Source organism: Synchiropus splendidus, chromosome 14, assembly GCF_027744825.2.
Source record: "Synchiropus splendidus isolate RoL2022-P1 chromosome 14, RoL_Sspl_1.0, whole genome shotgun sequence".
In the NCBI taxonomy this organism is placed as follows: Eukaryota; Metazoa; Chordata; class Actinopteri; order Syngnathiformes; family Callionymidae; genus Synchiropus; species Synchiropus splendidus.
The window spans coordinates 12,722,309-12,745,268 of record NC_071347.1 but is presented as its reverse complement, the minus strand read 5'-3'; the positions used below and the strand labels follow the sequence as shown (position 1 = coordinate 12,745,268).

General features: G+C 42.5%; 1 protein-coding gene across 1 annotated transcript in view; it reads left to right on the top strand.

The window, feature by feature from the left end:
• The window catches only part of b4galnt4a (beta-1,4-N-acetyl-galactosaminyl transferase 4a), a 140,361-nt gene that overhangs the window by 87,349 nt on the left and 30,052 nt on the right, over positions 1 to 22,960 (top strand). Inside the window, exons 4-7 of the mRNA XM_053886676.1 lie at positions 7,044 to 7,139; positions 8,069 to 8,159; positions 9,694 to 9,794; positions 17,048 to 17,115. Coding sequence (XP_053742651.1) covers positions 7,044 to 7,139; positions 8,069 to 8,159; positions 9,694 to 9,794; positions 17,048 to 17,115 — 356 coding nt within the window. The remainder of the gene's footprint in view (positions 1 to 7,043; positions 7,140 to 8,068; positions 8,160 to 9,693; positions 9,795 to 17,047; positions 17,116 to 22,960) is intronic.

Below are 22,960 nucleotides of genomic sequence, written 5' to 3'. Positions count from 1 at the left end.
TTACTCATAAACTCTATTTACGGCTTTCGGCTGGGCTTAAAATAGGTTGGAAAGATACGATCTCTCCCGAACATCTGGCTTCTCATCCAAACACTGTGGGCGACAGAACCATATGATTTCTTCTGAAAGCCCCCTCTGAGGATACCTGGACCTGAAGTTACTGCTGCCTCTTCTCTCTCTGTCCTCCATCTGTCTGCCCAAATGTTATTCCAACCAACAGGTTCCGCCCAAACGCTCGTCCATTGTTCCTTGTTAAATCCAGTGCTTGCGTAAACTGAATTTCCCTTACATGTTTCTCTAAGCGCACATTTATGTATCTGCTGCCCGACTATTCCCTCAGCGCCATAACTCTGGCTTGATAGAAGACATGTAATTGTGGAACAGATGGCAGATTATACAAACCCTCATTACAGCAGTTGATGGGGATGGAATCCAGATCACATGACCCTCTTTTGAATGTAATGTTTCCGCTCCACAGTACAGGAGCTTTCTTTACCTTTGAGTGATTCTCTCTCTGCTACTGTTCAAGAAAATCTTCTTGTCTAATTATTCATCATGAACTCCTGTGGAGAGGGTTTATGAAGTGTCGGCGCTATGACATCGCTGTCAAAGTCCCTGTGGGAATATGACGCACAGCATCAAGCAGATGCAGCCGTGTGCCAGCAATGCATAGATGCACAAATCAAGCATGTCATTATGACCGGCTTCCTTATATTGCAGTGGATGTTGGAAAATAACTGACTGCCAACATCAAGAATTGCAAGCATACAAGTTGCCAGCCAATGATAAATACTCTGATATTGGCTGAGGTGGTGGTCTCCATAGCCACCTAGACAAGGGGTTACTGACATGCAGTGCAGTTGCACACAAATTGGAGGGACACAAACAAGACCGTGAGAGAATGTTGAGCTTGAGTGGTCGCTGTTTTGCTTTCACGGTGATGTGATGTTCCAGTTTCCCAATATCACTCATCTTAAGCGGTGAAACAAACCTGACCAAACTGACTCATGTTGTCTTGGTAAGACAAAGTCTGTTGCTTTATTTCATCGATCCCATGATCAGTCCATGATTACCGTAATTTCCCGACTAAAAGCCACTACTTTTTTCTTGCATTCTGAAGCCTGTGATGCGTGTAGTATATGGATTTTTACAAGCTGAAGCGCGTCATGCTATTTAGTATTTAGTATTTAGCCTTGTCACATCAACCTGATGAAATCACAGGCGTTTTATTAACTATACAAAGCCAATCGAGAAGCTGCAGAGATCGGCTGTGCTGTCTGGACACGCTGTCGAAAACAGCGCATTTTGAGCGCTTTAATGTCAATAAAAGATGTGAGGAGTTCATGATTAGTACAGAGCATTGCCCAATTTATTCCATGAGTCAGACTCGATGCTGGACCCCCGTCAAAACTAGTTTAGAAGTGATCCTCATGCATTTTTAAGGACGTTTCTACAGTGCAGTCTGCACCACTGCACCCACGACTTATAGACCAATTTGGCTTGTGTATAAACAAGATCTGTTTTCTTTCTTAAATTTAGTGGGTGTGGCCAATATTCCCGTGCGCTCTATAGTCCAGAATTGACGGTAAATGTTGGTGTCATTCTGTATTACTTTGTGGATCCACAAATCACTTGTTTAGACTAAAAAGTGGTTAAATTTTCTTCTTGGCTTCCTGCATTGTGAGCTACTTTCAGTACACTGCAGCTACCTACTGGCCAAACCAGCTCATTTGAATTTTAAAGATAAAATTATCACAGGGCATTGTTTTTGACTGGAAAATCACAATATACACGGCCATTTGTGGTCTGCACTTGCTGAGTGCTTTTTTTCGTATAGTTGAGATATGTATCAGAATCCAGATATGTAAACTTTGATGCGAACAACAATGGCTACCTACGAGGACAACTTTGTCAAGCATATTTTTTCCCTTGTCTCCCTGTAATGTTATTTGCTGTGAGCACTCGCTGTGATGCTATTTGTAGGTGCCGGGCTGTCGGCAGGAGTGCAGAAGGCTGCGCCAGATTTTCGCACAAAAGACCGTCGCCTCCCAGAGGAGGGGAGGAAAGATTCGTGCCTCCCTTGGTAGTAAAACCAGATGGGTGAAAGAGGAGGTATTGAATATCCGTGGTGATGGATATTCACAAAGACAAGCTCTCGGGAAAGTAGTCTGCAATGGGAGCATGTGGTCTTAAAAAGGGAACCAGGCGGCATCTTTAGTGCGGTTTTTCAATTTGTTATTCTCGGCATCAGAGCGAATTCAGTTTATTTTGCATCCACCTGTCATTACTGCTCACATTTCCCTCTCTCTCATAAAGAATGTGACAGTTATCTCGCCTCCTTCACATTTAAAGGCAGCCTGAGCTGTGGCTGCTCTGAAGCTCCTCGGTCTATATATACACATATATGTGACTGTTGCTGGGACAACGGCCAGGTATATTGAGATAAGACAGGGAAGGTCGATGGTGATAAATAAGACAGGCAAGGACAATGGGATTTAGGCTTGGCAGACTGGAATATGCTGAGCAGGCACTGATGATGCTTGAGAATTCAATTATTTTCTTGTACTACGATGCCTAAACAATGAATTTCACGACCAATACCAGCCATTTACTGCTTATCAGTACGTGGCATTTGCCCTGCAGAAAACACTGACTGGCAAGTCACTTCCTCATTATAAAGCAATTACATTTTGGACAAAAAACTCCAGAGATTTTAATGAATAAACAGCTAATACATCCTCGTATGTTTGCTTTTATTTGCAAACTTGCCATTATGTTGATGGTTATTGTATTAATCCTCCCACACCAGCGCACTCCTCCACTCATTTTCCCGGCTCCCAGCAGCTGCCCACGTCAGTGCCAAGACTCCGATGCTTTTGTATTGGGCGACGAATAGATCTGCCCCGCTGGACATCCATGACATTGTTGGATTTCTAACCCTGACCCGCCCACTCCACTCAGCAACTGGCTCAGATCCACAAACTGTTTGCGCTCCTGGATCCCAAATGGCCATTGACCACCAGGTCTTCCATTAGAGACATCTTTTTTCAACTCATCCTTGACTGTAATGTCCACTCTTTCTACCAGAAATATTTTTTACAATTTTGGAGCTGAAAGATATTGCTCACTCTTGAATAGGCACAACTCTTTTCGAGCCAGTAAATGAAGCACCAAGCTGCTTTGTGTCTCTGCTTGCTGCCTCAGCTCACCCCAAACTCTGCTCCCCATACTAAGTATGACAAAGTCTCTTTAATCAAACTCCTCAGAGCCAGCCTACAGAGTTACCAGGATTTGGAGCCTCTGAGTTGCTTTAATTCTCTTTTGCTGCTGGTGCGTTCCTAATATTCAGAGTTAGCACAGGAAACGTGATCACTACTTTCTTCCACGTGGATTAGACCACTAGTGCGTGATGGCAGCACGACGCCGTGTTCTTTTGAGGAAAGAAAGACGAGCAGTAGCTGCTGCGACGTCTTGCGTTCGCCAATTACAGTTTGATAGTGACTTGACAAGCTGTGCAAAAGTGAAAAGGACAAAGTGTCCCCAGAGTTCTCACAGCGCAGTACAAATGACTGAGCCTCATTTCCCCCCGTTCTGATGCTTTTTTTGAAAGACTGCAAGTCTAAACAAATACAAATCCACAGCAAACATTCACTCTATTTTATTTACTTTTTGAAGTAGGAAGTACTCCACCGGGCATCTATCACATCTTGACCGTCATTACTTCTGGGGACATTCTTCCGACAAGCCACTCATTCACATTTACATTAACAGTTTGAAATCTATGATAACAATGTGCTCATTGGGACAGCAGGTGGCGATGGGAGAGCCTGACCCTAACCAGCTGGAGTGGGCAGCGTTCATAGACACCCGACTTTCGTAGTCAAAGTTGAAGAAGTTAGAAGCAAAAAATGATCAAGTTCAGTTTCATGAATATTTAAATTTCATATTGTCACTTGCAACTCGATTAGAAGAGCAAGAGCCACTCTTAAGAAACTGACTCATAAAGTCTGAGAGTTGCTAACCTACAGTACTGTGTTTTAATAGCTGCATTTATGAGTGTGATCATCTGGTTAATAAGCGTGACGCCTCATAACCTGGATTTATTATCAGGTTCCTTACAGATCTAACTTTCCATGTTGAATTGTTTGTTGTATTGTTCTTTCCACACAATTGTGTGAAATGATTTTTTTTTGTCGTCTTCTCATATCATCTACACTTAGTCCTTGTAATTCCAATTTTGAAGACTATTCAAATCTCCATGTGTTTCTTCTGTTTTTGTAAAGTCCAGTTGAATGAGGCTACATGAATGACCCTTAAGAAACTACAGGGTGCGTACGGACATTTAGACTGGATGTTGCCTGTTGGCCTGTTAATTTAACTTAACCCTTTAACTTCCAAGAGTGTTCCAAATCCATTCATTCATTATTCAAGTTTCAAGCTGAGTAAATACACTCACCTGATATGTATATTATGACATCACCAGGCGGCGGCCATAGTGAATTACGTAGCTTTTACAGATGTTTATCTGATGCAATGTAGATACTGATACCACATCTCTCAAGCAACGATGGTGATGATGATAATATTGGAATGGAAAACTCCAATGCTCTTTGCTCAAATTTATGTTACAGGTGCTTGTGAAATGCCATCTACTGGTGTGAAGTTGTTAGTACATGAGGCACCGTATTTGCAGGCTGGCTTGTTTAAATGCAGCGATGTTGCTTGTGGTGCTTAAAGAGTTAATCCTCCATCTTATATTTTCCAAAACACACAGGGCGAGAATCAAACCTCGGACTTAATTCAGCAGTCCCACAGCTCTGGACGGAAATGTTTGTGCCGCTACAGGGCTCATGGTTAATGCATGAGCTGTAATTGTGGTGCTGCTGTCGCCAAGCAGCAGTGTCGAACTGAGTGTCCAGAGAAACGAGAAGCGCCACGTGTGGTCTGGCCATCTGTGATGGACCATGCAAGGGCAGCACCTACCATCAGCGAAAGTCACAGAGAAGTGGAAGACAACTTTGAAGGGAAAAAATGAAAATGAAACATCTGCTGAATGAAGTATGCTGATGAGCTATTATAACTATTTCTTTCTGACAGCTCTCCATAAAGTCCATTCTCTGAGTGCTCCCTTGGATGTAGCTCATTAGCTCCAGAATGCTAACTAGCGGGCCACTCTGGGTTCTAAGAGGAGGCGACCTGTGGGAATGATCTAGTTCACAAATCAAGAAAGGATAAGTGAGAACCACTTGTTCAGCGTATGATCAACCTGTCAGTTTGTAAACTGTGATGGCATGTGAATGGGTGGCAGCCGAAGTAGGGTGGAGCACAGTTAGCGGGCTACCATCCAGCGATCGCCTACTTTCGTCTGCAAAAACTACTGATGTAGATGGACAACAAGCTACTTCCATTTCCAAAATGCAAGTGAATATTTTTTGAACACGCAGACTGTAAATGGGTCTCTACTCACAATAGTCTTGAGCCTTTTATACCGGAACAATTGGAAAATGACTCGCTGCTTCTTGTTCTGAAGCCTCTTGGAAGCTTCCCTGGCAAAGTCCCATCAGAAGAAAGCTCAGGACGCACTGAGGAGATGAGACATCAAAGTTGGCTGGACAACTGTAATAAGCAAAGCAATCATCCGGTTGTGTACCTTCCACAGACTCAATAACTCTCAAGCTGCAAGCCTGCTGTGGAAGTGAAAAGAATGCTTGTGCCAATCTAGTCTTCCGTCAGACCCGCACTACTTGTACCTCTTTTAGCTGTCACTCATGAAGAAATATATTTGCTCATTCAGCGGTGAACTCTTGTACTTATCCGCAATTTGACTGGTAAAATATGGATGAACATCGGCTAATATTAGACCTAAGGGAGTGAAACCAGCTTGGGCTTTGTTCCGACCAGGAAAACAAGGAGAACTCACTGATAGTAGTTATAGCTTCATTTCCATGCAGCATTGTAAATATATGTGGCTGTGACTGTGTGAACTAGAGCGGGTGCCTGCCGCACTGATACAAGGTTTTTGGAAAGAGATTCAAATGTGTTCAGCCACTCGCGGTTACGATGCAGGTAGGACATTGCGGATAATGCAATATCCTGGGCACAAACATTAGAGTGTCCACAATATGTAAACAATGCTGTGCGTTCAATAGCGTACAAGACTGTATTAAAGTACGTTTGGAGGGTTTGATGTCGTCTGTCTGTACATTAAAATCAAATCCTACTCTGTGTGTTTATCTCAACTTTATTTGTCCTTATATTGCATATAATTCTATTCTGCATTCAATGTTTGTGTGTATGAACTTTTCATATTGACAGTTTTCACATAATGTCATGTGACAAGGTAAAGAACAGAAGGAGAAGGATGATGATCAAAGATAAGGTCGAGGCTCTCAGTCAACAATTCTGATTTATGTTAGTCTTTGGTTGCCATTCATGTGGCTGCCTTTGTTTCCCATGTGCTTCCCTGGAAAAGACTACCATAGACCAAAGACCATTCTCCATCCTCCTCACTTCCAGCTCCCACTAAATCTAAACGTACAAGTCAAAGCTGTTTGGTGACTGAGCAAATCACAAATGATTTAATGGCAATTAATAAATAACCCTTGCTCTTACCGCTCAGCCTTAAACAGATGGAGAAATTCGACAACCTTGCTGATGCATGCCTTGCTTTGTAAACGAGAATTTGACAGAGATAAAGTGTGCGAGGACTCCCGTGTGTGTGTGTGAGGGAGGGAACTGTACCCCAAGGCAGACCGGTTCCACCATCTGTCCTTGCTGTGTCCTGTGATTTCCCTGTTTAATTCAGACAAATGTCAGGGAACAGGCCCGGGATGAGCGCTGACAAACTGCTCCAGACGTTCTCTGGGCTGTTTCGCTCTCCCTGGTGAGGCGCCTGACGGCTGCTCTGCTGCCGCCACTTATTCGGGACGTTTGGAGCCGTGGAGTTTTATTTCCTGCATGATAAGCTCGGAGACGATCAAAGTGCTTTGCTTGGACTGAGTGTCAAGTCGATGCTGATGGTGCTTTTTCTTGTGTTTTGGCAGTTCAAAGGTCAGGTTAACCTACACGTGTTCGAGGACTGGTGTGGATCTTCTGTCGCCTCACTTCGAAAGAACCTGCACTTCCCTCTTTATCCTCACGTAAGTGCTGATGTTTTCATTTTTGCTACTGTTGAAAATGATCACATTTCTTCGTTTTCATATGCATGTTGCGGATTTCCCAGTTGGCAGGTGGTAGAGTTCTCACCACCCTGCAGCCCACGATGCCTTCCCCAGACATAAACCACACATAGCAATATAGGATAAATGCAATACACCAATGGAAATCCATTCCAGAAATTCATATTTGGAAAATATTTATCAAGAAGTTGCTTGTATTCGGACAGAGCATGTGTGAGAATAGCTTTAGTGGAGGTCACCATCTTCTTTTCTGCAATGGACTCGGCTGTGATATCTTTCCCAGGGCAGACTTCCAACTTCCGAGGTTATTGGAACCCACGGTTAATCCCCAGGCCGGTAGTTTGGTGTAGGGCTGGGCAATATAGCCGTAACTCTTGTCAATTCGACCCTAACGCAGCAAGTTAGCATGGCAGTTTAGCATTGGTGTGCATCATTTATTGAATTATTGCTGATGAATCTAAACGTCACCTTATTTCCCCCTCAACTTTTAAAGTTCAGGAAACTTCTTGTGATACTCCGTCCATGGCGAAACCAAGGCTAAAAAATGTGCTGACCCTCCATTCCAGCACCTAAATGTTCCCTGGAGGCTGACAGTGTGCTGCCTCAGTAACCGACACAAGACCTCTGGATCACCTCATTTTTACCCTCCCTGAGTGGAGCATAATGTGAAACAGACACTGCATCCTTCTAGTGCATCTCAACACTTTATTCAGTACAAAGGTGTCGTCTGTGCTGATAACCCATCACCTTCCAGTTCTGACTGTCAGATCAATAAGTTCAGTCGCCCCAGTTTTTCAAATTGCGGATCTCTATAAACACCATTCCCTGTTTGACAGCTTTGAAAATGTGTTGTTGTAACTCCATGTTTCTTGATGCCTTTTCACCTGCAGACAAGAACGACACTGAAGAAGCTGGCTGTGGCTCCAAAGTGGAAGAATTACGGCCTGAGAATATTTGGTTTCCTTCACCCGTACCGAGATGGTAATCATTTAATCTCACACAAGACCCAGAAATGACAATTTCCCAAGTCCTTGAAGTCCACACAGGCTGTTATACCGGATATTCCTTTTTTCGCTGGAGTTCAGTTGGAGATCTCAGAATTTAATCTCATTGAACTCTCCTCATAAAGCCACACTTCTCCCTGGTTGCCTGGGAACAGGAAAAAAGTCTTCATACCCAATTTCCCGCGGACAAATTGCCGAATGGGACTTCATTAATAAGAGTAACCATTCATTTGGTCTATTATGTGGCATTTCCCTGCTACTTTCTCAAACTAATTGCTTGGCTGTTGGACAGACTTTCGGATTTTAGCTTGGACAAGAATAAGTGACCTTTAAGATCCAGTTAGAATGAGTCAGTTGGTGTACCAGAATCCCATGTGCCGATACTTAATCCCTGTGGCATTAACTTTGAAAATCTTCTCCGACTGCATGTATATGGCACTCAATTGAAGCGCAGGTGTCACTGTCCGCAGTGTATCCTGATGCCGTAAGCAGCGCGTCACATGCAAGAAAGAAAGTGGTTGTGGTTGGGTTGGAGTTAAGCCATGGGGTGGTGCTCCATTCCCTTCTGATCATTCAAGTAGGTGTCACTTGGTATAAGTAGAACTTCATATTCACATGTGCTTGGATCACAGTGCTTACTTGCTACATACACCAAGCAACGTAAGTTGCGAAGTAGCGACAGGGGTGATGTCTATGTGTCAACATACAAATGAGAGGACTGGCTTGTGCCTCATTTCTGGACTTGAAAGTCTACTTGACAATAGTTGATACCCCTTCAGAGTGAGACTGTATTGAAGTAAAAATGATTTTAGTCACTAGACAGAATTTTTTTTCCCCAGCAGTTTGGTTCGTATTTGATCACAACCTCCTTGAATCATTATTAATCCACTACGTTTAGTGAAGTAATCACCAAATAATTTGACGTTATATCAAATTTAACCTACAGTAATTAACTGGACTCCGTGTGGTGCACCTCAGGGATCAATGCTGGGGCTCCTTAAACTCCTCCACCGGCAGCAACCGTACACCGCCTGTCATATTTAATTGCCTTGTGTTCCAGGACTAATTCGGGCTTTTGCACTATCCAAATCTCCTGAGTTTAGTGTCTACGAGGTTTATGCTTACGGGTTTTATTGTGCTTCCAAAACACAAGGAGACAAATGTAGACAACAGGCTGTGAAAACTGGCAGATTTTCCAACACAGTAAATGGTTGGAGTATTTTTAATGAATTCAGGTTTCAAATGCAGATATTGTTTTGAGCGACTTGTCCAGAGGTATCAGCTGTGTTTCTCTAACAACCATAGTGGGATTACAATCTGGAAGTGTCGCCTATTCCACCTCACACACTCACATACTGTACTGCTGTTTTGTCAGTGAGAGAGTTTCCTCTGTGCTGATCTTCGACTCATAAATTTGATTTATGTATGTTTCCATCCCGATGATTTCTCCGTACGTCGTTGTCGTATTCGCTTCAGATCAATCTTATTAATCTATACTTTTCCTTCTTCAGGGGATTTTCAGTTTTCGGTATCGTCGGATGATAACTCCGAGTTCTGGCTCAGTCCCGATGAGAACCCTCTCAACGCTCGCCTGCTGGTGTATGTAGGACAGGTGAGTAATGAGCCGCTCTGAATTCTTCTGTGTGATGCGAACCACACAGGGTCCTCGCACAAATCATCAAACAAGGTCCCAGTGTTCATTATGTGCTGTTTTTCGCAGCCTGAATATTCACCAGTTTTGCGTCAAATTGCTTAGCAACAGCGACAAGGAAGTTGAATGGACCACAGGGCTCTTAATCACACTGAACCTTTCAATGTCACGGCTTCAAAAGAGGAATTTATCTTTGTTGTTACTGTGTAGTACTGTGCATAGAAACATGTACTTTTCTGTTTAACTGGTGACATTAGTGCAAGAGGGCGTCTCAGACTGTGACATTAATGTCGCTCTGTTACTCCCCAATATGTCCTGTGATTCTTGGAACAGAAGACTGTGGGCAAACACACTATAAAAATCACACACAGGTCTATTCACATAAAGTTGCGAACACAAATGGAATGCTGTAAAACTGTACCTCCAAAGCAGGCAGGAAAACTGATAAATAAATAAATGTAAGTAAAAGTCCTTGAACTGTAGAGACAGTGTACAAAAAGACAAACATTGGGGAGGAAGAAAATGTCCTACTTAAATAGACACTTAACCAGGCGAACAAAAAGCAAATACACATCCCAACAATTGACTAGGGAATGGGTGGTTTCAAAATGCCAGTGGCTCCTCTTGCATTTTATGCCTGGGCCCAATGCGGTGGGGTCTGTTAGAAAATTACCATTGAGTTGGGCCCAGGGAAAAATAGAAAAACTACAGCAACAATCAGATTGGACACAGCAACAAGACACTCAGGGGTTAAGTTGGCAAGATATCCACAACTACGACGTGTTAGAAGGCAACTGTTAATTCCTTCTAATAACAGCAACATGGGGCCCATGGTTGAGCCACGAGGGCCTCCTAGAGGGTCGCTAGAATTTTTTTTGTTTTCCACCTTTGGGCCGTGAGGGCCGCGAGATGCTCATTTTTAATGCGTTAGCCACGTATGGTGGCAGTAGTGTGTCACTGAATTGACTTGACAACTCTCTGTGATAGTTAACAACTATCGATAAGTTCTTGGAAAGAAAAAATCCCACACTGAAGCGACAGAGTATGCACTTTAGAGTGGAATAGGGTGAGAAGGGGTGTTTAACATGGATGAGAGCACTGCTAGCATGTCTCACACCGCGACTGCTGGGTCGAACAGGCAGTCTAAAGTAGAACCAGCCTGAGAAGAGCCATAAATGCTTCTCACCCGGCACTTCAAAGGACCCATGCCTCTTTAACACCGTGTCTTTTTGGCCTTTCAGCCTTTGTGTTGTTAGCGTCGACATGAAGCTGCTGTCTCGTCATTCTTATTCTCCTCACGCATGATATGGCAGGTCAGGTGTGGTGATAGATTTAAGGGTCAAGTAGCTAAATTAATATTGCTTGGAAACGCTGACCATCCGTTACAAGGGTCTGTGACCTGTCAACAACATAATTCTTGCATCCATTCCCTTCCTATTCACCTGCACACCCCGTGTCACCATCACTCACCCCGCACACACACCTCTGCATACCAAAGCTCCCGCGGACCGTCCCGTGAAACATTCCCGCGTCTCACACCTCTCCTCGGAGCACGGTCTGCCCTGATCGAATAAAAGTCAAGCTGTGCCATGGCGACCGTCTCTAATGAAGTTTTCTGCCTGAGACCTTGTGAAAAATTTAAGAGCGTGATGCTGCATGAGGGAGCGGAGAGTTCCACCACAATGAGTGCCCTGGGCAAATATGAGTTTGTCGCAAAGGTTTAGCTTTGGGAGCGTCTGCGCTCGAGCGTGATGTGCAATGACTCGTCGAGCTCTGAGATTAATTAATCGGCTGTGAATATTGATGTGACATTTAGAGACGGAGAAATATCACCGAGGCGGCGGCAGGGGAGCAGTTTCAACATTGGGGAATGCTCTCTGGCGCTGGCAGTTTGTGTGCCTCTGCTGGTGGAGGGTTTCAGAAACCCTTGCTTGTGACTTATCCGTCTGTCTTTTTACTGTTTTAGACAACACCATCGTAATGTTGTGTTGGAACAGATTTTGGTGCATGCCCCTCCATTTTCACAGGATATCTAATTATGCTTTTATCGATTCGTCTATCCCGTGTTTGAGGGCGGAATCCCACTCTTCGCTCCACCTGCCTTGAGGTGGTATGCGTAGGTGTTCCTCGGCCTAGTTGTGAGACGTAATCCCTCCCGAGTGTCTTCCCCGGGACTCTCTTCTATGGGACGTACACCTCCCCGCTGGATGCTTCCATGTGACCCATCACCCCATCACGTTTACCCGACTGAGAAATTTCATTTGGCCACCCAAATCTTGAGACAAAAAGATAAGGGTAAGAAGGTGGGAGCTTTGCCTTTCTGCTCAGCTCTCACTCCCAGGCCAGACTGAAACCATGATCTCATGTTGATGCTGCATCGATCTGTCTTTTGATCCCACTCTTCCCTCACGACTCCTCCACCTGGGCCGCAGAGTTATTTCCATTCTGGAGACGGCAGAACTATGGTTGTGGTGTTGACCTGAAATAATGCAGAGGGATTTGCCGTTTACACTATCAATTGAGTTATGAAACCAGTTTTGTTTGTGCAATCCGTTCTTTCTAAAATCCAGATGCTGTTTAGTCTGTAGGTTAATGGCATTGAATTAAGTGAAAAGTTTTTGCACAAAACTTGGTGGAATCCAGGGGAAATATTTAACATCACCATTCAATAATTAATAGACGAAATAAATAGCTCTTAAAATGCAAACATGCTAGACTAGTGTGCAGATCATTCTTTTCAGTGTACAACGTGAGGATTTTTCTGATCCTACTTCAGTGCTGAGGAGCGACTGCCAAGCCCATAAACTAATTCCTGTCTCGCCCGAATTGGATTTTGAAGTTAATGCAGTTGGTCAGAGATTTATTAGAGTCAGATTTGGGTGTCTGGGTGAAATTAAATGCATTAGATGGAGATCGAGACAAACTCTAAATTCCAGCAGCTGCAACTTTACGTCCCAATAGGCAGAAAGTCTTTCCGCCCCTGGATGCACATGACTGCTGATGGAAATTCGTTTTGGACCGCGCGTGCGTGTCCATGTGTGTGCGGGGTTTCCACTCCGCGCTCCAGCAGATTACAGAACATCCACAGATGGACAACGATCGTGTTGTTTTGTTACGGCATATTTTGTTTTGTAACGTTTTTTTATTTTGACGAGCGAGAAGCAAATTGAAGCTGAGTTGAGGCAGATTTGGCTCTCCTGCTGTCAACAGATGTCTTTTCACATAACGCTGGTTAGCGCTTGAATGACTGGAGATATGAATGTACCTGATGTGGTTTTTACCTCTGTCAACGTGGAAACTCAAATGTTGAAGCAGGTACTTCATGTTTTTAGTAATTGAGTGAAATTTTAAATGCATCAGGTTTCACTCTTACTTACTCCTTGAATGTGGTCATTTGCATTTTACATTGCAGGAATATAAGCATAATTAAATGGTGCATATGCATGGGTCAAGTCTGTCTTTCTGTTAGGTGTTGGCACTGAAAAACCTTGGTTTACTTTCACTTTCCATACACTTCTGGGTTGGTTGGTTTTCTCAGTTTGATGAAGGAGCATCTGCAAACCTCACCCGGTGTCAGTTAACCGGGGCAACATACACTGTTCACACTAACTTGCTCTGAGTTTCCCCTGTTCAAGTGCTGATACTGATGCAAACCAAATTTATGCTGATGCTGCGCTAATGAAATGTCGGCGCACACTTCTTCTTGTGTGGATGAATTGTCCGAGTAGCCTCTGTAGCGCTCACTAAATGCTTCAGAATATGAATGGAACACACTGAATACACAGCGGTGCGCACCTGTAGTCAAAAGTCTTTGATTTAACAACTGTCCTATGTGGTAGTAGTTTGCTCTTGAGGTCGTGTGGGTCAGGTTTACCGCTCACTTCAGCTTGTTTCTCAGGTCTAAGTTGCTCATTAAATCAGAAAATCTGCTGTTGTCTTTGAACTTCATATATTTGTGCTGAACTGCGCGAGTCACCTTTTGTTTTGTTTTGTGAGACATGCAAATGTGTAGCACGACCTCCGAGATTTCGCACGAAGCTACAACAACCGCTGCTGTGAAAGTTAAAGCCAGAGAGGAACTGAACAGGAAACATCTTTGCCCTCTTGTTGTCACAGCGCCAGATCAAAGGATGAACCTTATATTTTGCCTGGCGCTAGTATGAACGCCAGATGACCTTGCTCACCACAGTGGTATGTCACAGACTCCAGGTCTTTTACCGCTCGGCTGACCTGTTTTTACAAGGCGCAATGATGTAACGGAAAACCAGTACCTTTTTTGTGTGTTCATTGTCAGGAATTGCTTGCTTGTTTTCATGTTCAGAGGAGACAGACCATACTCTCATCCATGAACGAGATAAGTTGTTTTTGAGTGTAGTATAAAATATAGATGTACAAACCAAACTGAATAGACTTTGTGTTGTTTTCCAATAACATGAATATTTGACATAATAAACACGAAGAACACACTTTCAGTGGTTGCTGTTGCAACAAGTGAAGTTGAGAGGAAAATGAATGAATGAAATTGATTTGTCAATATGGCAAAAACATGGGGAAAAACATAAATAATAACTACAACCCTCCAGACAAAACCAACAGAACAAACTTGCTGGTTGTTTTATTGACAATAACATTCTCATCCTTAATTTAAAGTGCTTAATTCATGTCACAGTCATGAACTCTGCCAAGGGAAACTGTCAAGGTAAAACATGTTCAGGTTCATTTCAATGTGTTATTTATTCAAGTTCACTGACATGGAACCAATTAAAGTAAAACTAAAGGCAGCTGCATTAATCATCAAGCAGTGGAAGAACCAGACCTTGCTCTTTGCTTTCTAGTTTGATCCCTCAGTATGTAAATGGTAATGAGTCAACAATGCACTGAACCTGAGAGGATTCACTTTCACTTTATTGTGTTTAGACTCAGGGTTGGTGGGGAATGAGTGACGTGAAAAGTGTTTGGATTTGTGAGCGTGTTGTGTCAACTCTCTTTGTGTGGTTTAACTGTTTAAACCAGCCTGTGCCATCTGCCTGAGAGATGCGGTCGCTAGGCTCAACACAGGCTGCGGCCGGAATGACGCTCGGCTTGTCGATAAAAATCACTGGTCAGGATATTTTCCCTGTCAGCTCCAAACGTTTAAAGTTGAGGTCCACTGAGATCCCAGCAATATTAATTCATTCTGGATCAGCACCAGCAGGGACCTTCAATTAGTGCGTTTGGCTTGGCAGAGAAATGAGAGTCCCGGTGGTTTAACAAGCCACTTGTCTTTAACACTCATCTGTCTGCTGACTTTACTCTTATAAATCGCTTCCCTTTGCTGTCGCCTGCTGCTTTAGGAGATGATGCTTCTAAATGATCTTTAATTAGAAGATGTATGGATGCTGTGGTGTCATGAAGAACTTTCTGAATCACATGGCACCTCGTCTGGTTCAGTTACGGTGGTGTTGGGGCCAGATGTGAACAGAGTCCAGATCAAAAATATTTTCTGCTTTTAAACCTTTCCTCGTGGTTTTCAGAAATACTAAGTAAATGATGATCAAAAGTGAGATTATTCGCACTTATTCAGTGACAGACTGAAAGGAGGTCGGAGCTGGGGGCTGTTGTGGGTGGGCGTTTGTTTTTGTTCATCCGTAATGAGAAGCTGCAGTTGGTAATGAAACCTTGAAAAGCAAAAACAGTGATTAAAAGTTAGTCGAGCGTTTGTCAGCGTCTGGCTCCTATATGTCATGTTTTATTTTTGTTAAATATATTTTAAAATGTGTCTAAATAAGGTCATGAAAAGAGTCCTTCCCCTCACCACGACACACCCACCTTAGGTCAACCAGAAGTTTCTTCATGTTTATGTTGGTTGAGAGTCAAAGACACTGACTACAGTTATGTTATTGCTTCAGAAAACCGAATTATTGCCTCAGCCTGCCTAAGGTCAGACTTTTGTAAGTAAACATATTAAGGCCCATTTATTCTTCCTTTACAGATGAAACTGTACCCGTCCTTTCTAACAAAGTTTCCACCACTGATCACATGCTTCCATGCGTTCTTTACATTTGTATTGCTGTTCACCAATATATCCACCGGGGGAGCAGCTCAGAGTAGTAGATTAGTTTATGAGAACAACTCCAAACTCCAAAACAACCATGGTGACTGTGCGAGAAGTATTGAAAATGTACCTCTTGCACAAAAGTGGAAACTGAGGCAGCGTTGTAGAAGGTGGTGGTCGGTGAAGCCATTAAATGTATCGCGACAGGAAGACGAAGAAATTCTTTCTTCTTCGTGCCTCAGTAGAGCTACATATCGGGTTGTAACAGCGACACTGCCCCTCATGGCTTTTGGTGGTACTATTCCGTTTGGTCCTTATCTGTAAGCTCTGTGGAAATTAGCAGAAATACAGACATATTGAACATAGAGCACGGACATATGGAGCTGTCCATATCTGGATCCCTATGGAACGTTGAGCATAAGTGGGCCATTAGTCTGACCAATTTAAATGTATTTGTTCCAGCCTCTCTCCCATAAAAGTTTATAAAAAGATCATGAGGAACCACTTAAGTGTGGGGAAAACTAGTTCCACATTAGCGACTGCTGACGTTTGTATGAGTCTTAGTCGACACCTTGCTCTACATGCACTTAATTAAAGTAATATCACACCATCATGAATATTTGAACTTTGGATCGCTTGAATCCGGTCAAAATGTCATGATTTTTGGGGAATAATAGCATATTTTTGTAGACACTATTGCTAGCATATAAATGTATTTAAAGCCAGCTTTTATTTTCCTACTCCTGGCAGGAAATGGGCTCCCATCAAGTGACTTGCAGTCACAGGTTGAAGCACAATCTAGACTTCTACTTTTGCTTATTTCAGCTACCTACATAGATAAACATAAAAGCAAAAAACATGCATTTAGAGAGCAAAAAATAGGTAATTTCACTTGATGAAAGTGCCATTTTAGCACAGCAATCGAATATTCATCATCTGTTTGGGGATGAAAACATATTTTGCATTTTAATAGTTAAACACATTTTCTACCTGAATACTGACCCGGTAGCGAATAAAAAAGCATGCATATTAGATAGGAGAAAATGTTCAATTTGTTTCACAGCCTTTGAAAAAGCAGCTCTAATAACAAGTGCGTGACCGACCCTCTGAAAGTGGGCTGCCCTCGCGCTCCTCTCCTCGCCTCACTCTGTCTGATCTCTGTCTTGTGTGTGTGTTGCAGCTCGGCACAGAGTGGACCGCTCCAGGCGAGTTCAGCAAATTCAGGTCCCAGTCCTCCAAGTCTGTGCAGTAAGTACCTGTGATAACCCCACACACACACACACTCCTCCGATGTGAACTTTTGTTTTGTTCGCAAAGAACAAATGAATGCGCTCGGGAGTTTCTCACCGTCGTCAGTGCCGTGAAATCATCTATGCTAAAGAGTTCACCTGAAGGGAAGGATGATGGTGATGAATAAAAATGTCTGTATGTTGAAAGCGCTTCTGATGAAACAGATGAGGGACAAAAAAAATGATGGAATAAGGACTAAATAAATAATAGATAGAATAATTGCAGAAATATAATAAATATTTAATAAAAATGTCGAAAAAAATGCGGAGACAAAAACATAAATAAAAAATATTTATATGTTTTATATGTACATTAGCTTTAAATATTTATTACAACGTTATTTATTACATTGATTAGTGCATTTCCACATTTATTTTTCATGTATTTATTTACTCATTTACATGTTTATATATTTATTTATTTCTGCATACTTGCGTTTATGTTCTTGGAGGAAAAGTAAATATGTAAATGATGTCATGTGTTGTTGTTAAGCAAGTTACATGGACTGTTTCTCTAAACACATCCTGTCTTTTACTACTGGTGGAAGATGGATCATGGTCCCTGATGTTGGGGAGGGAAAATTGTGTTGAGATAAAAGACTAGAAAGTCCAATCTTCAGACTCTCTGCTTAAGGTTTGTGGGCAACTTCTTGCCCTTAATATAAGAGGTGTTGGTCCCCAGCATGATTTTTATATGTATTATTAATTGCCGAAACAGTTGTCTTAAGTTTGGACCCCTGCTGAAACTACATTGCTGGGACCAACTAGAGTTGGACATACTTTACTTGGAGCCTTTTTTGATAAGTTTGGACGTCCTTTATCAGTCCACCAGTTGGGAAATTTTGGGGCCTCTTTCTATCTTCACACTATGTACATTTGAATTTAAAGAAAATATTCACGTAGAGGTGGATTTTTTTCTCAAACACGATCCCCAAAAGTGACCAGGAAACTTGGTAAATGAGATGATTGATTCAAAGGTCAGCAGAAAATACGCTGCAAGTCAGCAAGAGCACGAGCACAACTCATTACACGCTCCATAAACAAGTGCTGAAAAGTGGCAGGACGCGAGCACGAGCGGCGAGTGTAGGGTGTTGGCTCCACTCGTGCAGCGTTAACAAGAAACACAGAGCATGGACATGATATTTTGTAATTGGTGTCATTCATGATGAGGTAGAATCATGACTTGAGGTGAGGCGGCAGTGGTTTGTTTACATCACAGTTAGTCAGTTTTGCTGTTTCTAAACAGACTTGCCAACACTTAAAGGTAGACTTGGGGAGTATTTTGTGGAACATTCTTTGCTATATTTCGCAAAGTCCCTCGAACAACAAGGGCAACCAATAAATGAAATGCTTTAACAGATATATTGAAAATTTTCAGACCTTCAGTGCTGTAAAAGCACTGTTGAATCATTTGAACTGACGCATTTGAAACAATTGTATGGTGATGTGTCATTGAAACTTAACTGCTATTCGTCCCGCCCCTCCCGTCTCTGAAGTAAGAGGGTCGGAATTCAAATTGCATCTCACTCAAACGCCTCCTCGAAGTCTTTGTGTGAGCTGGCTGTTATTGACGCCTGTAGTCTGAGCAGCCCATTTGAATTTAGGCTGTCAGAAGAACTGGACACACACTGACTGCCTTCCAAAGACTTCTATTCGACACCTAGACGCTGATCTTTAATAGCGTTTTGAGGGATTAATGACACTGCTGTCGTTTGACAAAATATTGTGAGTGGAGATTTAGCGTCTTAGACACGGTTAAAGTGATGATGACGCGCTGTGGACGGGAACGGCTTATATCAAATACTGGTTAAATCCTTCACATTCTTGAAGGAAGTGTCTCCCTGTATTACATCTATTTATAAAGTAAGTGGTCATCACATGACAAGTTATATGTTATTAGTTATTACATCACGTGGCTTCAATTGTTGCATAAAACTCACTCAATATTTCTACTTATATTTCTCATAGACTGAAAAGGAGGAAGAACAGCTCTTCTAATTTCTAACCCTTATTCCCAATTTCCCTTTTTTTTTGGAACAGTGGTTGTGTGGAACTGTGCGTAAACCTGTGTCTGTGTGAGGCTCTTTCTGTGGAGTTGTGTGTTAGTCAGTTGTCACACTTTTGACTCTACCATGCTAGCAACAATGAACTATGCATAGCGTGATGTCATCAACAGTGCTCCAGTTTTCCAGGTTGGATTCACTAACCGTGTTCATCTTGTGGATGTAAAGGTTTGTCAGAAAAACATGGATTTAAAACATTGAAAATATGAACTATCTCAGCTCAAAATTGTATTGTGTAACAACACCTGTAGGTGGCACATTTTGCAAACAGGTGACACTGCACAGTGTTGTTGCTATACTCTGTTTATCGCGGAGGCGCTTTTCCTCATGACAGGTTTCATGAAACAGTGTCCTAATTTGCGGTGGCCACTAGATGGCAATGTCTTGTTTATAACCTGCAGCTTTTAACTACTTAAAAGAATATTACATGAAGAGCGCCACCTATTGAGCTCTGAAAATCATGTCACTGTTGTATTGACATGAGTTGATGAGAAACTCAAAGTTACGCATTTGACTGGCTTCTTTGCTGTGGGAAGAGCTGGACAAATGATAGACTTAGACTTCCTTTATTGTCATTGCACAAGAAAACACAGCTGCGAGACCTCGGCAACCAAATGACGTTGCTTGGCTTCCGGTTCTAAATAATAACTTATACAATAAATACTAATGAGCATAAAACTAATACTATACTACGAGTGCAAAGTAAGTCTAAGTAAAGTAAAGTGCGAAACAGAAAACACAATGACCTGTATGTAAACAAAAACAGAAACATTGTCGCAGCTGGGGAGGTTATTGCACGAATAGGAGGTAGTTACATCCATTTTGCATTTCACAATAACTATGTGAAACTAGACCATTTCCCACAACACAGCACAGTTAAAAAGAAATATGAAGAGGTTTAACTTGAAGCATCCTGTAGTGTCTTGTCTGGGTACTTTCTGGCTCTGCCATCCCTACTTCATTCTTCAGTTGATGCCAGTTGTCGTCATAGTAGTAATGACAGAAGATTTTGGAGGAAGATGCTGACATTTTCAGCATGTTTTACTTACTCTCCTGTGATTTAGCTTCACACGCAACCCTGCCAGTACTCATGTTTTGATCACATTTTTTTTGTATTCAGAGTGAATAAAAAATCAATTTTGTGTCACTTATTGAAACACAATTTAGACAAGCTATTTTCCTACTCCTGTTACGTGTCACTATTTTTTCTGCCGTTAAACTGAGAACTGCGTCAGTCGTTTAAAAAAACAAGCGATAGGAAAAACGTTGTTCAAACTGAAATCTATTTTTCATTTACCCTTTCTCTTTACAGTCCACATGTTTAATCTGCAGCTGAAAGCAACACACATCCCTGACAAGCCATTACGCTCAATTTGTTTATTGCAAAGCTGACGGCCCCCCAAGCGCCGCAAATTGTTCTCACAGCAGGATTAATCTTCTGCGCTTTCAGAAAAAGGTACTTTTCAAATGATGCGAGTTGGAATCGAAATGAGCAAATTAGCGGCGTGCAGCAGAACCAGCCATAATTTTCTGAAACGTCAGTGTGTGTACGGCAATAATAACAATAATGACTCATTCCGCAGATGACATCACCTGGTAATTGGAAACATTTGCAAAGCCCTAATAAAATAAAGAAATAAATGATGAAAGAGAAACTTAATTCCCCCTGAAACATAAACGTCAGGTTTATAAATGCAAATCCGCCGTGTCTGCGGCTGAACCGGTGCCAGGCGACACAACTTTCTCTGATACTCCGACAATTTGGGGCAATTTGTGCGATTTGTTGCGCGATAATAAGTCGGAGCCCATTTCCATTCTGTTGTTCCGTGGTGCAACACTTCTGCACAAGGCCCTAATCAAAGCAGCCATTTAAAACTGCCCTTGTATTCGTTCGTGACAAGTTATTGCCACTTTGGAGCAGCGCTGGAGGAAATGGGTCACAGATAAGTGACATGTTCGAAAGAAGTTGCAGCGTCCTCAGCGGAAACAAGGTGACTCATTTTCATTCTTAAAACACTAGCAACTTATTCATTGTTGTTGTTGGAGCTTTAAAAAATTGAACACTTCTGTACACACCAGTTGTTGTTTGGACAGTTATAACAAATTTAGCACCTAGTGGTGTGTGTGGTCTCTCTTTCTATACAAATATGACAACAGTTTCATCTGACTTTGAGACAGTTATTTTGGTTAGAAAGTTCAAAATAAATCAATCCATGCCAGTAAATCGTTCAGCCCTTCAGATAGTGTTCAGATAGTAACACAGGGCTCTAAATTTTAGCGTGTAAAAATTAGAAAATGCTATTTTTACTCAGTGATTTATTCAATCATCGTCTTCCACTCATGCAAACTACGATGGTGGGGGCAGCCTTCAAAGCAAAGAAGCCCGGCCTTCTGTCTCTCTGTCTACTTTTCAGTCACTGTGGAGCAAAACAGTGGTGTTCTCCAGACAATCCTCTTGCATTGAATTCAGTGTTCAGAAGGCCTCCTGACAAACTCAGTGAGACAGACAGAAATTTGGACCCCTGTTTCATGTTCTTCTCTTCAATGCTCAGATCAATGTTGACGTTTTAATTGGCAAGGACACACCTCTATTGTTCAACTCAAGGATGTTTGGGGGGGTGGAAGGAGTGGAGTCTGCTCTTAAGTCAGAGGAAAAAAATACTATTTACTTCTTACTGTAAATCATTGATAATGGTGAAATGTATTTTTCCTGCCTTATTCATCATAACAAAGTATTGATTTTCCTTCCATTGTTTTATGTCCAAAAATACCTGTTTGCGTCATCATCTTCCTCCACCTGTGTTTAGCCTGTTGCTCTGTGGCCCCTGTTGTCTTCAAGTCTGTTGCCTTCAGATGAATCCACTGTCATCTAATTGGTCACACACGGCTCTAGCAAATGGCACGGTATCGAGTGTCCACTATCGTTGGTCAGAGTGACCTTCACCCTACTCTGACTGCCGTCTTGTTAATTCTGTCGGCTCTGCCTCCACTCCGAAGGTTTGGTGACGTCTGCTATGCGCTGCCACTGATCCAGATGAGTGACAGAGTGTGAGTCAGATAAAGCACCCAGATAACCCGGCGCGCTGTGTGTCTGCTCTCTGACACATCCACTGACGCCTCCAGCCATATTCCCCACATCCAGAAGATTGACATTTGCCCAAACTCTTTGAACAGAACTGTGCCGTGTTGCATACTGAGACAGCCGCGTTTCTCACCGCATGTTCCTCATCTTAACGAAACACCTGACGGGTGATGGAGATTTTATGGAACACTGCTTTGAAACTATGAAACATGCTCAGAATGAAGAGCAGATTCTGAGTATCAAGTTCAGAATGATGTCAAAGATTATCTGTGAATATGCTATAGGTTTGTTTTTAGCTTCTAATTTTAGAGAGTGGGAGAACCTGAGGGCTTCCATAGTGACATGGATGGATGGATGGATGGATTTCGTGGTGAAGCGTGTTCTTTTTTTGGTTGTCTGTGGAGAATGTAACATAGCGAGACTGTGAAGGGGAGTGGATGTGGTGCCGACGGAAGTTGGGTGTCTGTGCTGCTCAAAACATCCACTGCAGTCACATGTCGGTTTTATTATGGTTCATATTGAAGTGGAACCAAGGGCAATGTGCATATTATTAAAAAATAATGGGGACCCTAGATAGAACCCTGAGGGGCACCGTGTGAGACTTAAAATATTTCAAGACCAAAATGCTGCCAGGGTTATTCATGTAAACCCAGATGAGG